This window comes from Hippoglossus hippoglossus, chromosome 12 (assembly GCF_009819705.1).
Source record: "Hippoglossus hippoglossus isolate fHipHip1 chromosome 12, fHipHip1.pri, whole genome shotgun sequence".
NCBI classification, from domain to species: domain Eukaryota; kingdom Metazoa; phylum Chordata; class Actinopteri; order Pleuronectiformes; family Pleuronectidae; genus Hippoglossus; species Hippoglossus hippoglossus.
In genome coordinates, this window is record NC_047162.1 from 13,156,513 (window position 1) to 13,172,338 (window position 15,826).

Genomic DNA, 15,826 nt, shown 5'->3' on the forward strand with positions numbered 1-15,826 from the left:
CACCTTAAATAAAAGGGAATTTAAAATATATATATATATTATAATAATATATCTAAAAATATAATTGACATTTTTAGCTGCTTGAGGATGAACGAGCATCGGTTGTTGAGTACCGAGGGAAAGTGCAGGGAGAGGCACAGGCAAATCCGTGAGATCAAAACACACTGATAACACAGGCTGTGACGCTCACACACACAAAACACATACCACTGAGAGAGGAAGTAGATGTAGACAGAGGCAGAAAATCCCTCCAACGCAAACACACACTCACTCATTCAGGGTCAACCAGTATCGCTCTCGCTCGCTTCCGACAGCAACAGAAACCCACACTGACACTGATCAAACACTCTCCACCGCTTTCTCCAGCAACCATCCCCTGGTCCTCAGGGTCCTCAATATGGTGAGTACAACTTAATAATCAACTAAAACAAGATAAAATGTTCACCTGACAGATGTTAGAATTTCTCTGGATTGAGTAAAAGAAAAGCTGCTATTTGAAATGTTTTGACATATTTACAGACTTCTTATGAATGGATATTTCTTCATACTTGTGCACGAGATTTTGCAAGCATCAAGATCGGAGATGAAAAGCTGCAATCTTTCATATGACCTCAACAGAGCTTAGAATAAAACTTGTCTTAATGGCTTTATATCAAATCTTAGATCTGCCTTGGATATCAAAGACTTTAACTTTTGACTTTGTTTTGACCCATTTCTTCACAGATGTTGTGTGAAAACAGTAGTAGTCACAGGTTGCGTTGGTACTTTTTGGTTTTGGGCCAACTAGATTAAGCAAGGCGACTTTTTGCCTCCACTTTTACATCACAGTGGAAAGAGAGATAGTGGTTCCTCTTTGCTCTGAGCAGAAGAGCTCTGTCTTCGCCCTGCTCCGTCTCTGCAGCCCATAAGACTTTAAATGTACAGATAACTACAAAGTTCATGGCATTTAATGCACTAAAAGAATAATGAACTCCCACATGCTGCCTATGCATAATAAAATGACTCTGTCTGAAGAGAGTTGTTGATTGATATTTGCATTCATGTTGGAATCTTATCGTTCGTAGGGTTTTTACAACATTGCAGCATCTCACGATTAGAGAAGCAGTAACTGTAACTACAAGACGTGTTGGGTAATTTTTTGTTGATGAGAAACGAGAAGCACAAGAAGGGAACTTTCCTCCGTTTCTTTTCCTCTGATTGAATATTCTGAATATTCAGTGTTGTCACACTTTGTCACGCCGCTGCTGAAAGGTGTCGCTGACAACTCTGAAGTCACAACCCAAATTCGATCAAATGTTGCTTAAGATGCAGTTGTTAAAAAACATACAACTTGACGGCTTTCTTCCCGATGAGGATAGCAGCCATGGGGAAACCAAACTGAGGCCAGATCACGTTCCCACCACAAACAAACACCTCTGGCGTTTAGGACCACCTCCTCTAAAATGTCGTTACTGTGGTTACTGTGTTCACACCTGCCCAAACAAGTGTCACCAAGCAGAGTCTGATTTAGCTGCACCAACAAAACACCCTCATTTTGGATGACGGCTGTATAAACTGATTTAGCAGCATGTTCACAGCTCTGTATCCCACTGCTCTTATCTCCACTTCCTGTTCAGGTGCTTCTGACTCTATTCAGACCGGCCTTATTAAAATAGGTGTGGCTTTATAAAACAGCAGAAGTGCTGATATCAAAATGGAGGAAACCTACTTTTTAGGGGCCCACTTAGGATGCAACTTGTGGCTGATAATGCATCTCCCCATACATTTGCTCATTCTGCACTCTTCTCAGAGGAAAGACACCAGATAATGAGATGGCATATTAATTTGTGTCACAGCTGAAGCTGTAACCAATATGTTTCAGTATAATTAACTATTTAATATACACCAGAAACCAATATGCTGCCACGCCATGTCCAGCCTAATGCAAATATCCACTCCTATCCTTTGAGGGTCGCAGGGGGAGCTGGTGTCAGGGTTCACTCTGTACAGGTCGCCAACGTATCACAGGGCTGACACGTAAAGACAAACAACCAATCACACGCACAATCACACCAACTAACTTAGACCAATCTGCATGTCTTTAGGCTGTGGGAGGAAGCCGGAGGGCAATAACTACTAACAGACAAATTTGACCTTTTGTTTACAACGGGACATTTGCACATGATAGATGATCACCTAATGCCTTCATATGAAAAGACAAACAAGGAAGTCTAGAAAACTGTGATTGGACAAGTAATAAAACTTGTTATAAATCTATTAAGAAGTGTTATTGAAAATAAACGCTCAGTATAGCAAATGCTTTCACTTCTAGTTTTAAAGTATTATCTGCGGAGTTCTCATGCTTTGTCACGCATGTTACAGCTAAGATTAATTGATGACTCTAAATTTGAGAATTGTGATTAATGGACGGCCTGTAGCTCTTTAGTCACAGCTGTGTGAGAATTTGTGTTTGTGTAAATGAGAAACAACCAGATCACTTATTTCAGTAACCAAAGTGAAAGCTGGAATATCTCTGATTGGGTAAAACATTTGTAAATAAGAGAAGGAAATGTCTTGACGGGAAATAAGGTATTTTTAAAGTGTTGCAACTGGGTTTCTGTGTGAATCTTTGTGTCAATGTAATTAAGAGTGTTTCTTTTATTCCTCTTTTGCTTTGCCCCACAGTTTCTCTTTAGCACCTTTAGCTTCTTCTTTATTAATCATTAACTCTGCCTCTGATCCGCTTCCATTCATTTCAGGCTAACAAGTCTGATGTAAAGGCCATGAAGGCTCGCTTCGAAGTGAGTGAGTCAAGCAATGACGACACTTCACCGGCTGGACGTACTAAACAACCCCTGGGCCCCACTCTCTCCTCCGGGTCGACCACACTGACAAAGAAACCTCTCGGGCGAGAGAGCTTCTCGGGCAGCGCGATTATAATTCCTCCTAAACCAGCTTTCCTTAAAAATGCTGTATCCCCAAGAAATGACACAGTGGTCCATGAGCCAAACAAAACTATAGCCCCGACTAGCAGGTTTGCCAACACACAGGATGACCTTAACGCCAGAATCAAACCTTTTATAGGTAATAAACAGCAAATACCCATGAAGCCACATCTGTCAAAGCCTCCTGAAGCTAAAGCCCCCATACAGAAGACTCCTCTCAACAAGCCCCCCCTCAGCTCCACCCTGTCCGACGCCAAACCTAAACCACCTCCAGCACTCACCTCCAAGCCCAGCTGGGTAAAACACAACACTGGGGGTGTGCCCTCCACAGCCAGCTCCGCACTCAAAATACCACCTTTACAACAAAAAACGAGCAGCAGCCTTATAAAACTATGGCAGCAAAATGAAGATAAGGCAGGGGCAAACATGGACACCGCGGACAAGCCTTCACCTCAGACAAAGCCCCCGTCCAACTTTAGGGCTTCTCAGAATATGTCCAACAAGGAGAAGGACAACAGCGAGCAGCCAGAAAATGGTGGAACCAGCAAAGCGCCAGGCTCTGCCGCTAACTCCGTACCTCCTGCCAAACCTCCAGCCGCTAAAAAGCCTAGCTTGAAGCGGTACACCAAGGACTCCCCTCAGCTTGGCACCGATAACGGTGTTGCCATTGGCCCCAAGCGTAACCCTCTACCCAACAGTTTAGCTTTGGGTACTGCTCCTGCTAAACCCAACCGACCCCCCAAAGTCAACCTGGAGAACTTCAAAAGAGGTGCTGTGGCCTCTGAGGATGGTAAGTTACAGCTTGGTTTGTTTAATAATGACTTAGTGAACAAAGATGCTGATTATGAGAAGCTGGAGCTCCAATCCGTGCACCAATATCAATATTTAAACAATTTAATCAATCAACACTATGGGGCAATACATCATTATCCTATATACGAGGTGCCTATTCACTGTTTAAGTGTAGTAAGGGGCACTGCCAAAATAATTACACCTTAACATGCACTATCTCAAAGATGTGTGATCAGTAAACTTGAACTTAACTCGAGCAGGTACTCTTCATTTTAACTCATCGGAAAGTTCATACTTATACCCCAGCAGTTCAGAGCCCTGTTAAAGATATTCACCCTCCTAATTTCAATGAGTCCCAATATTGGTCTTGCTCGATGGATTCTGAATAGTTCCAAAAGTATAAAAATATATTCAAAACAATTACCTGATAAATTGCTTTCAACTTTTTTGGCCAACAAATTGAACAAATATAATGAAACAAATATTTACAAAGCGTCAGTGACTGTTAATAAGTTATTAGCAAAAACAATTTATGTGACTTTATGATGCTAAAGCATTACTGAGGACATCGTTGTTCCTTATTGTTGTTTCAGGGATTTTTCTGTGGTTTATTAACCTGAGAGAATTTACATTGTACAGTTTCGAACAAGTTAGACATGCTGGCGTTTGTAGGCAGCTTCAGATATTAATTCGACAAGTATAGTCGGCCTCTGCTGGTAATTCAAGAGATGACAGGTTGCAGGCACTTCCACATTGGCTTCACTTCACAGACTACATCCATTTTTTGTCCGTAGATTGTCAAATTAAAAAAAGAAAATAATTGGACATATTTCTCCACAGCAATCTGGAGAAACAGCATTTACAACGAAATGCAGGGAGATGAATACATAAAGTAAAGACCCAAAACAGAGGAAATGTTATATGTTCATTCCTACAAAATATTTTGGAGTTGCTCTGCATCAGGAGTCTCAGTATTTCTAAATAATTAGTGGTCAGGTCATTGACCTTTCAACTGAGATCATGTGGAGATGTAGTGTTGCCGTGTCTCTCAAAAAAATCTTGACCTCAATTACACTTTTTTTTTTTAAACAGAGCTGCAGAACAGAAAATTTAAATACAAGTATATAAGTATAAATCGTCATCACGCTTGACTTTTACCATTAAGAATGGGAGGAAGTTTAACAATGTGTTGACTGAAAAACAAAGGGTGCGACGGAGGAGGAGAGTTTCAGGTGACAGGTCAGCAAGCAGAGAAACACACGTGGCACCAAAGGCAGAAGTGCGTCAACTATATCTGGCCGTTTAATTTGAAATGGAAAGTCTCCCCGTGTGCGACAAATATAGCCAATCAAACTCTGCAAAAGGTGTCGGCATAATTTCTTCTAAAATACATTTCATCCAGTCACCAGGCTCTGTGGGCGGAGCCATGCGGGTGTTACTGTGATGCAGGGCACCAAACAGTCCGCAGGTCTTGTGACCAAAAAGGAAAAAGGAGAAGAGAAGGGCTTTGTCTTGTTTTGCTCTCTCAAGTGCATTTCCTCTCCATCTCTAGCAGGACAGAGTGTGTGAATACATGTCAGAAATGTGCAGAGGGGGGCGGGCTTCAAACCTGTTTGTGGTTTCAGTGGCATTGGTAAGTGCAAGCTGCAGCAGTTGAGGTTACTTTGGGTTATTTGACCAAACAACAACGCAAACAACCTCCTCGTCTGCAGAACTGCACCGAAGTTACATTATTATTTCCATTTCCAATGTGTTCTTTACATATCAGATTTTCATTTTGTATATTCCGTGCAGTGTGAAGTGTGTTCAAGTTGGACAGAAGTAGCTCGACAAATGCTCAGAGTGTAAGATAACAGACCAAAGTGACAGTAACACTCTTAGTTCTGCTATTTCACCCGCATCAAGTTCCTCGTCCAGTTTCTCCTTCTCCTCCCCCTTCACTGTCCAGTCTGACAGCTGACTTTCACCACATGAGGAAGTAAGGGATCGTTTTGAGAGAGAGGCTGTTTTTAGACGCACACCTGATCAGCATTTATTTCCAGTCAGAGGTGAAGGATGAATTCTGATGTTCATCATAAATCAACTGAAAAAATACTGGAGGACAGAAGATCGTGGCTCCACAGGCACGTCCTCAAACGTTTTACCTTTTGTTCCTCATCATGATGTCCTCTGCTATGTTGACTCTGAAAGATTAGTGACCATGAACACGAGTCAGGTTTAAAGATTGCATTTCTTATGCATTGTGTCTTAGAGCATCACTTTTGATTTGTCCTTTACTCATAATTAACTGCACGGATTTGTTTTTTCCTCTGGCTTGATGGTTAGATTTGCTCCAGGGTGGTGGTGGTACTATGGTCAAGTAATATACCTATGTTCAATACCTATGTTTGAGCTGCTTACACTTGAGTATTTCCAATTTGTGCTGTTTTATATTTGTACAACAACAATTCAGAGGCAAATATTGATACAAAACCTATGACGAGCTTATATTTGATAAAACATGAAGCAGTGTTATGGATTAACTATTTCAAAAGCTTCTTGCAGATTCAGGTAACACTAATAATAATAATAACACAATATACAGGAGCCATTCTGCTCCATATTGGCTACTTTCACTTTTAATACTTTTAGGTACATTTCTGTTTGATTTTGAATGAAAGACCTTTACTAGTAGTTGAGTATTTTTACATTGTCTTATTGGTTCTTGTAGTTTTCTTTCTTATTTGTTTGTTTTTCATGAGCTGATTTAGTTTGACAAGAACACTTCTGCTTCTGGCTGTAGATCGTCACTGACTCGAGATTCTCAGGATCGTCCACGATGTGCATGAGCAAACATCTAAAAAATGTTGATACTTGTCCGCTTGACTATTCCCAGCCTTTGTAAATGGGACACTGCCATTTCCACATAAATCACAGAAATGATAAATGCTGCGGATGATGGTCCATCTGGCTTCATGAGACAATAGTTGTCTGCGGCCGCAGGAGGACAGTGTATTACAACATGAATGCAAACAGGCCGTAATGGGACACAGAGTTCCACAATTAGTGTCTATTTTTTAGCTTTAGTTGGTTAAACACTGCTTGTCTTGATTCTCCTTATGTCACAGCACCGCTATACACAAAGAACAGATGTGAGACAGGTTTCACTTCTCTATTTCAACACACAGGTCCAGGCACCTTGGGGAAATCCATCATCCCAGCTCCTCTTCCAAGTAACCACCGCAACCATGTGATCCCTCCTCCAGCAGCTCAGGCTGACTTCCCCAGTCTTCCCCCACGACACCCTGGATCCATGTGAGTCACACATTCCTGCACACGCACACAAACACACTTAGTACATGTTGCGAATAAAGCTTCAAACTAAAGATCAACCCTGACTGTGCTTTTCAGGATCGAACAAGAGGAAATCTACGATGATCTTGATGAAGTAAACAGCAATCCTCCACCTCTACCACTACCCTCAGGTTCAGATATTGATTATTTGATCAAATGAAATGCATTATTATATCCTATATAATGTCTGTCTTACTTCTTACTTCCCAAGTTTTGTCTCCTTTGTACGAAACTTAGCGCATAAAGGTTGTTTTAAATAATGCCGTTCCCAACATTTACAATTTATTCTTCCTCCTCCGCAGGTCACCCCAGTCAGTGGGCAAAGGTGAGCCACGGTGTATTTCCTTCATTTACATACATACAAATTTGCATGCAGGTATCAGAGGCAGACACAAGCACTAGGATGTGACTGATAAACTCTGTGGAATATTGACACTGCAGCCGCATGAAAAGATACAGTGTCACAAGTAAATAAGAATAGATAAATAGTGTCCATAAGGATAAACTAAAGTGTATGTATAGAGCAAAGGGGTGATTCCAAGTTCGTTGACACCAGAACACGGAGAATCAGATGAAAAATGTTAGAAATTAATGATGTGAAATATCAACAGTATGATGGGAATTAATGGAAAATAGGTTTTTACATGGTTTACAGAGGTATATGTGTTGCAAGTTGTATGAAAGACACACAATGATCAGAATTCTAGGTTTTAGTCGCTGATTTGACTTCTATCTTCTCCATCCAGGAGGGACTTGAGGATGATGATGACGGAGACACGTATGATGATCTCGACGAACGATGGTGAGAGAATGTTTAGCTGTTTATTTTGCCATATTGTTAAATTTAAAATATCATAACTCTATATTGTGTATATGGAGGATTAGATAATCTTTTTTTTTTTTACTGACACTAGTTGGGGACTTCATGTGTTTCTGTTAAGCCGGAAACACAATGTGATCTTCACTGGCTTTTGTGTATTTTTACAGATGCATCACTTCAATTTGGTTTCAGTCCCAGTTCAGCTGTGTCGTACTTTACTAACACTGCTCTCTGGTGGTTATTTTGCAATACTACAACATAGTATATTAGCAGAATTCATTAGATTAGTTGCCTTAATTTCTGTACTGTATGTATGTGCATGTGGTATTATTTTTTTATTCTAGTACTCCATAATAAGTAGTTTTTAATTCTGTAATCTCAAAAGCTTCACATCATAAAAATACATTTGTTTTTCTATCAAACTCAGCACTCTCTCTCTCTTTCACTCTGAAGGGAGGAAGTTGAACAAAAACAAGAAAAGCAGAAAGAGAAAGAGGCAAAGGAGATGAAAAAACAACAGGAGGCTGAGAAGAAGGAGCAGAAGGAACGGGAGAAGAAGGAACAAGATGCTAGAAAGAAATTCAAGGTGAGGAGAACAAGACTGACACGTGTTACATCCACGTTGTTGCATTTACAGTATGTGAACATGCAAACACTTGAAGGTCTGAATATTACTTTTCTTAAAACATGACATAATCTACTGTATTTTTTTCAGTGTACCTTTTTAATATATGTTTGTGTCTGGCTGTGTGTGTGTGTGTGTGTGTGTGTGTGTGTGTGTGTGTGTGTGTGTGTGTGTGTGTGTGTGTGTGTGTGTGTGTGTGTGTGTGTGTAGTTGGTTGGGCCCCTGGAGGTCATCCAGCAGGGTAAAGCTTGTGTGGACTGCAAAGGCAATAAAACCGACCTTCTTCTGAAGCTGGGAGACAGTCTGGACATCTTACGTGTCCAAGGAAACCCAGAGGGGAAATGGTTGGGACGGACTCAGGATGGATCCAGTACGTTCACATGTTTAAAACTCATCTGACTCCTTTTCTTCCAGTACATGTTGTGACATCCCTTCAGTCCCACCTGGAATAACAGGACAAAAACAAACAGTACTTGTACATGTGCACTGTTATACGGCACGCCCTCTTTTACACTGTCCATTTGTGCAAAGAATCCTAATTAAGAGCAATAATTCAAATTCCATTTTGTTCTTTGTTTCTAACAGTCGGTTACGTAAAAACCGTCTCAGTGGAAATTGATTTCAACTCGCTGAAGAATCGTTCAAGTCAGCAGGAGTCCGACCCTGAAGTCTACGATGACATTGATGTGCTCTCCGCTGATAACGGGTACCAGGAATATGAAATGAAATGTTTTACTCCACATTCCGCGATTCTTAGTTTGTAAGAATCAGGAGAATTGAAATGCAAAGAATATTTTCTCAATGGAAAAATATTCCAAAATGAAGTTTTAAATAAATTATGAGAAATCAAAGTTTGAAAATGAAATTGATATAATCTCTTCTTCTCTCTCTACAGTGGCATTAAGGGACCAGGAGGTATGACTTCAACCTGACAGTGTTACCACTTGTTTCGTTATATTCAGTTACAAGCTTTACATTGAATCAATGTCAAGTTAGTTTCAGAATAAAACATGTCACCGATTAAAATATGTGTGTTTATCTTGTAGTTGTCCTTCCGCCGCTGCCGGGAGAGGAAGGAGAAATATACGATGATGTTAGTGATCCAAACCTGGAAGGCAGGTAGGAACTGATCCATCGATTTGGAAGAATTGGGTAGATGGATAAAAAAAGTGTTACAGCAGTTTAATCTCTCTTTAAACTTTTCTGAAGAATAAACGCAGGCTGGTAATGTTAAATGGTTAAAAAGGAGGGATTGAAAATTACACATAAATAAATGCTTTATAAATTTCTAGTCCCGTGGACTCCAGGGCTTCCTTCGTGAAGTCGCGCAGCTTCCTGCGGATGTTTGAGCGGAACAATCGTCTTGCCAGCACTAAAGTGTAAAATACACTCAGTAGTAAGACTGATCACAGATCTACTGTCCACTGCTGTTGATCTCTCATCTTTCGTCTCCTCTCAAGTCTCCTTTGAGCGTTGACTTTCCTCACAGCTCTACAACAGATCAACAACTCAATTACGCCGAAGGACTCAAATTGACAAACTGACAATTGCATGAACAGAATCGTTGCGTCTGATTATCTGTGATTTTACTAATAATTATCCCGCTGTTTCCTTTTGCTTGTGTTGGTATGATCAGAAAATCAATTCTGCTAACACATGTTTTAACAAGTATACTCTTTTAATATGATTCATGCTGTGATTCATGAATATTACTCATTTGAGCTGCCTCAAATCGTATACATCCACTTCAATGTTATATTGTTTGGTTGTGTCTTGCCAGAGTGCCTCCACCGAGCCAGTTCGCTGCACAGGGGAATTCAGGTAATGCTCACTCTGATCATACTAACATGTTGTGTATGGATACCTAATGAGGAACATACACTTGTTTCTCATTATGTTCTTTCCTCGGCTTTTACAAAATAAATCTTTGGCCTCTCAGTTGAAAACAAAGTAGAGATGTTCTGGTTCGAATCTCCAAGCTACTACATGTAGAGTATGTGAAAGTGCCCTTGAGCAAGGTTATAAAACGGACATCTGGACATACACAAAGGGGTTTTACAGCGACGGTTTCATTCGGTTTGGTATGTGTGCTGACACTAGCTCATATTACCACAGTTAAATAGATACTCTCGTTAAGTTACTCACTTTGCTGACTTCATGACACTTCTTCATTTTAGCCTTTACCAATTAACTGTCGTAACTTGTGGCCACAGTGACTGTTGTTCAGCAAACGTCTCACAAACGCTCCTTTGACAGCTTGTATTTTATCTCTAAGAAATATTAGAATTGATTTATATATTTATACTTCAACTTAAAGTTTCACAAGCCAAATTGTGAATCAACCCCCCACCTCATCTTTATACCCTTTACAACTCACAATGTGTTTTTGTAATGTGTAGTGTGATTAAAACATGCTCCCTCTGAAAGCATGATGATCTCAGGTGCCAGGTGAGCATTATTTGTCTTTTTCCCTCACTGACTGTTTCCACACATCCCCACAGATCAGGCAGAGGATGAGGAAATATACGACGATGTTGACTCTCAAAATCAGCCTCCACCTCTGCCCAGGTACAATTACATGGATCTCAAAAAACATCGAAGACAACAGTGTCCATCCAATTTACGACCGAGAATATACTTCACTAAACTTGTTACTGTTTTGGTTTTGTCCTCTCGTTTGTTTTATTTTGTCTCCAGCTTTCCAAACCTAAAAGGCAGAAGCAGGAATGAAGAGATGGACCCGAAGAAGCAGAAGAAGTTTGAGAAAGAGGAGAAGGAATTCCGGAAAAAGTTTAAAGTCTGTTTCTCTGATTTTAAGCATAATTACAAATCCAGTCCTAATAATAAATAATAATAAGGTTAAACTTTATTCATTAAAATGACTTTTGCTTTCCAGATATTTAGCTCGAACCTTTTCACAAGAATAAATAAATAAATAAATAAATTGTCAGTCACATACTTAAGAATAATATATCATGTCAATGTCTTTCAGTATGATGGCGAGATCCAGGTGCTGCACCAGGTGACCATCGTCCACACGCTGACCAATAAGAGGTGGAATGGGAAAGAGCTGCCAGTCAAAGCAGCCGAGCAACTTGACGTCATTGTTGAAGCTGTGGACAACAAACTTATCTGTCGGAATGAAGAGGGCAAATGTGAGTGTTTGCTGTTTTTATATATGTTCGTTGGCATCTGATGATACCATAAAAAACTAACTTTTGCTTTTACATTCTTTGCTCCCAATCTCTGTCTTGTTAAACAGTTGGTTACGTTTCAACGAGCCACATTGTTACAGAGTAAGTATCAGAAACAATTGCACATTCACACACAGGAATAGATTGACATCTGTGCTGATCCCTCTGTTTTTCTTCGCAGCGATGCTGATATCTACGATGACATCAGAGACGGTACAGTTTAAATTAATCATTTTTATCTCATGAATAAATTTCAGCACAGTGACATACACTAATTCTAATTTTCTTATTGTATTTCCCAGACTGTGTTTATGACAACGACTGAGAAACATCCTGCACTGGGTTGAATGTTTAACACTGATGTTTATCACGTTATTTATTACGTTTTATTGATGATACACTCTAGAAGTCCACCTGAGAATCAGACTGATTTGTCATTTCATTTTCATGCCATTATTTATTATTAGATATTTGGCATATTGGACATGTGGGCAGAATTTGAAGATTTGAAATCCGGCTGGCAGTAAAGTCCTTTTGAACAATTCAATCCTTTTAATTTTTATTTCGAAAAAACAAAAAAAGCTTGATGTTGATATGTTACTTGCAATGTTTTGGGAAACCTTTGTTGAATCAACAGTATTTCCATATTTCTGTTTTTATATTGTACCTGTTTCTCCCCTCTCATGTATGCATCTACTGTGTTGTTCAATAATATCATAAGAATAGCAGCATGTTTAAATGATAGTTGTAAATATTACTTCCTACTTTGTCATAAATTGCTGTACATGATAAAATACTGATCATAACTCTGGTTTCTTTGTGTCGGGTTTTAAAATGTAAAATAAACTATTTGAGTGTCAAGGTGAAGTTTTGTTTAATAATATAAAAATGTGACAAAAAAAAGACGTGCAAATGAATGCAGTTAGAAAGACTAATTAAGAACCATTTCATTCTACTTTTTACAATTCAATACTTCTGCATTCCTCATGTTGGAGTTTCCTTTGCATGTTTTGTACAAGAAAAGGGATCAGTGACATCTAGTGGAAGCCATTATACCACTAAACACTGAGAATTGGGTTAAAGTAGTTCCAGTAAGAGGTTTGCTGTGGGTTTTTAACGAGGCACCTAAGACATAAGACCAAACTCTGCACTGAATCACAACTTTTGGCACATTATCCATACATACTCATTTTACACTTACCGGTTTCCCCCAGAATGACCCAGGTGAGGCGTTTCAGGTGAGTGAGGTGGGAGCCACGTTTTGTCACAACTCTGGCAGCAAAAAGAATCACATGATGAATTCATTCACAGATTCTAATCAGCAGCAAAAATAATAAATCAATTAGAGGCCGAGAATTGAACAGAGGCCCTGGAATATAAACAGGCCACAGACACACAGATATACATATTAATTGAATGTGCGCTGTTTCCAAAGTGGGTCAAACCTCTTAACACTGCAAGTGTCCCATATAAGACCTAATGCATTCTGCTGCCACATATGAACAGATATATTGTTAAAAGTAAGAACTAGATCCACTAAACACTGGGTGACTCTGAGAACGGCAACATTCACTGAGTGAACAGCAGCATCTTCTGTCCTATGGACGACTTTGTGCAAAGATTATTCTCCTACATGGAAGACTAAGGAAATACTCACTTTCAAACATTGGATAACAACTTTGACTGATACTCTCAACTTGGAAAAAATCAGATTCCTTTGTGATAATATTTTTTGAAATGAAACAATGTATGTTGAACATTGGAAAATTTCAAGTAATGCTTCACAATAAAAGTATTTGAGTAAAAGTAAAAGTATCTTATATTAAATGTTTCTGCAATATTCAAGCATATAAAACTAACAAACATTGTTAAGTTACCACTAATGGAGAAAAAGGCAAAGTGGATAAACTAAATTAATTTAACTACTATATATATATATATATATATATATATATATATATATATATATATAACACATTGTTAGATTAAATAAAAAGATAACTACGTGGTTATTTTGAAACAGTTAGTTCTTAATATTCTGAACAATAAGTAACTGGATATCTAATTACTGAGAGTTGTTAGTATCTGATGATTCACAAACCTTCATCCAATCTGACATTGTATCTTCAGTTTCCCTGTTCTGAAGTAAAAACAAATACAAATAAAACAAAGCAAACATAAGTCAAATAAAGTTGGAAGAGGAAAAGTCGACACAACGTTTAAAGTTTAGAAAGAACAGATTTAACTTAGCTGCTAGCTCCTCTATCAAAAGAATAAATAAAACTCACTTCCGCTTTGACCGGAAGTCACTTCCTCGCGTCACGATGGTTCCTCCAGTCGCAGTTTCTCCGCTCATCAAGGTAAAAACACAGATAACACGATATTTAAATATTATTCTTATGTTTCTTTAAGTTTAGAGGAAAGAGCTCACAGTAGAACTGTCGTCTCAGGATGTGTAGCTCTCAGCTAACTAGCCACCGGTGTCGGTTGTTGTGCTAGCATGCTAGCTAGTGTCTGCTAGCAGTGACATTGACAGGTGAACCGCACTCACGACACAAACCGCTGCAGAAACACTGGATCTTACACATCTGTCTGAGGCCAGGCTCATGGTTGTTGTTACTGGTTGTAGTGTGTTAATAAACCTGGTGTGTCATGTCAGTCAGGTTATAGAGAAACAGCGTTAAATCCGTTTAGCAGGAAGGTCAGAGACTGAACTTCGCCCCACACACTCACTGCAGAGCCTGGTGTTCACTGATCTGGAGTCAGTTCGTAGAGAAAACAGACATTTTAGCTCTCAGCTGTTTAAAAGAGTCCAGTCACAGAAGCATGATAGTAACCTTCAGATCACTGACATGTCCCAGCTGGTACATGTCTGGTTAACACTTGTGAATCATGTGTATTTCAGACGGCCAGGTGGTCTGCCCTGCTGCTCGGCGTCTTCTATGGCAAACAGAGGTTTGGTGAGTTGCTTCTCTTCATGTCTGAACATAGATTCATACTTTATTACCACACATCTGTGCCCAGGACGAGACAACAATCACAGCACAACACATAACAAGGGAAGAAACCAAACACATAAAAACATAACATACATCTGTTGACGTTAAATACAGAATAAAATGAAATACATTAAAAACTAGTGCCACTAGAGTAAGATGTCCGCTGCTTCAAAATACACTAAAGTACAAAAAACAATACAATTCACAGGTAGTTTTTGCTTTGCAACCTTACAGATTCAGATTCATATGGCTAACATAGGCCTTCTCTAATCTACAGTATATCACATCTATTGATCTTAGTGTATTAGAAATCTTCTTACTAATACCTGTAGGATGTGCACATGACGATGAAGTCCGTAGTTATCAGTAGAATATTTTGCACACTGCATCAAGCTAATTTAATGATCTACCTTGACTCCATCATTAAGTATCTGTGTCGTTCTCCTTTATCAGACTACCTAAAGCCCATTGCTGAGGAGGAGAGGAAGGTTGAGGAGGCGGAGAAAATGGCCAGAGAGGAGCAGGAACGCATCTACAAACAGCTGTCAGAAGGTAACAAAGACACATTAATTTGTCTCCACCGGCCTATCAAACAAAGATTGTCTATAATGTGCGTTATGATAATGTGACATCACAAACTGTTTTGTTTACATTTCCCCCTCTTGTCTCTTTTCTCTGCAGCAAATTCTGAAACCATCCTCAAGTGATGTATCTGTGGACCTGTGTCCGTGTGTTTCAAACCCAATAAAACTTATTTTTCATGTAATCATCAAAGTGTTCTTCTGTTACTTGTGTTTTTTTTTATGTGGGTTTAAGTTCATACTAAAATAACAATAACATCAACCCAGTTAATATCATAAAAATAAGAATCAAGTTATTATTCAGGTTTAGTTTGTTAGTTACAGTTCAGCAAACGTGTGTGTGTGTGCGTGTGTGCGCGTGCGTGCGTGCGCACGCACGCACGCACACCTGTCCTTCAGAAGATGAGCCTGGGGCTGGAGCACGGTTGTAATCCTGGCCTAGTTTAGCAGCAATCCCAGGATTGGGGTCAGGGACCAGTCGTAGAAAGTGCAGTGTGGACAGAAATGTCCCCTCAATACTCTTGTGTGTTGTGTAATATCTTAACCTTCATTATGAAC

General features: G+C 39.4%; 2 protein-coding genes across 4 annotated transcripts; both read left to right on the forward strand.

Annotated features, from left to right (window-relative positions):
- The first annotated feature begins 226 nt into the window (after positions 1-226).
- Positions 227-12,534, forward strand: fybb (FYN binding protein b). Of its 3 annotated transcripts, XM_034602893.1 has the most exons (19): positions 227-400; positions 2,739-3,714; positions 6,884-7,010; positions 7,107-7,180; positions 7,352-7,374; positions 7,796-7,851; positions 8,323-8,455; positions 8,705-8,864; positions 9,080-9,200; positions 9,390-9,409; positions 9,541-9,613; positions 9,787-9,873; positions 10,275-10,315; positions 10,996-11,062; positions 11,192-11,291; positions 11,487-11,649; positions 11,757-11,790; positions 11,870-11,901; positions 11,991-12,534. In XM_034602893.1, the coding sequence occupies exons 1-19, from the start codon at positions 398-400 to the stop codon at positions 12,011-12,013; spliced, it is 2,313 nt and encodes a 770-aa protein (XP_034458784.1). In that variant the 5' UTR covers positions 227-397; the 3' UTR covers positions 12,014-12,534. The 3 variants fall into 3 exon arrangements, 2 of the variants coding, with proteins under 2 accessions (XP_034458784.1, XP_034458785.1); XM_034602894.1 differs by lacking the exon at positions 9,787-9,873; XR_004615692.1 differs by lacking the exons at positions 11,192-11,291; positions 11,487-11,649; positions 11,757-11,790; positions 11,870-11,901; positions 11,991-12,534 and having other exon boundaries at positions 9,787-9,890.
- Positions 12,535-13,920: 1,386 nt separating this feature from the next.
- On the forward strand, positions 13,921-15,456 carry LOC117771985 (ATP synthase subunit e, mitochondrial-like). Its single transcript, XM_034602897.1, has 4 exons — positions 13,921-14,048; positions 14,594-14,648; positions 15,141-15,239; positions 15,369-15,456. Exons 1-4 carry the CDS (start codon positions 14,013-14,015, stop codon positions 15,392-15,394), a joined length of 216 nt encoding a protein of 71 aa, XP_034458788.1. The 5' UTR covers positions 13,921-14,012; the 3' UTR covers positions 15,395-15,456.
- The last annotated feature ends 370 nt before the right edge of the window (positions 15,457-15,826 follow it).

Bases quoted from the DNA above. Each gene is read 5' to 3' on its own strand.
- fybb (XM_034602893.1), top strand. The intron at 7,852-8,322 runs GTGAGAGAATGT...TTCACTCTGAAG, and splicing joins GATGATCTCGACGAACGATG to GGAGGAAGTTGAACAAAAAC. The intron at 8,456-8,704 runs GTGAGGAGAACA...GTGTGTGTGTAG, and splicing joins ATGCTAGAAAGAAATTCAAG to TTGGTTGGGCCCCTGGAGGT.
- LOC117771985 (XM_034602897.1), top strand. From the start codon at position 14,013: ATGGTTCCTCCAGTCGCAGTTTCTCCGCTCATCAAG. The intron at 14,649-15,140 runs GTGAGTTGCTTC...CTCCTTTATCAG, and splicing joins CTATGGCAAACAGAGGTTTG to ACTACCTAAAGCCCATTGCT. The intron at 15,240-15,368 runs GTAACAAAGACA...TTTTCTCTGCAG, and splicing joins CTACAAACAGCTGTCAGAAG to CAAATTCTGAAACCATCCTC.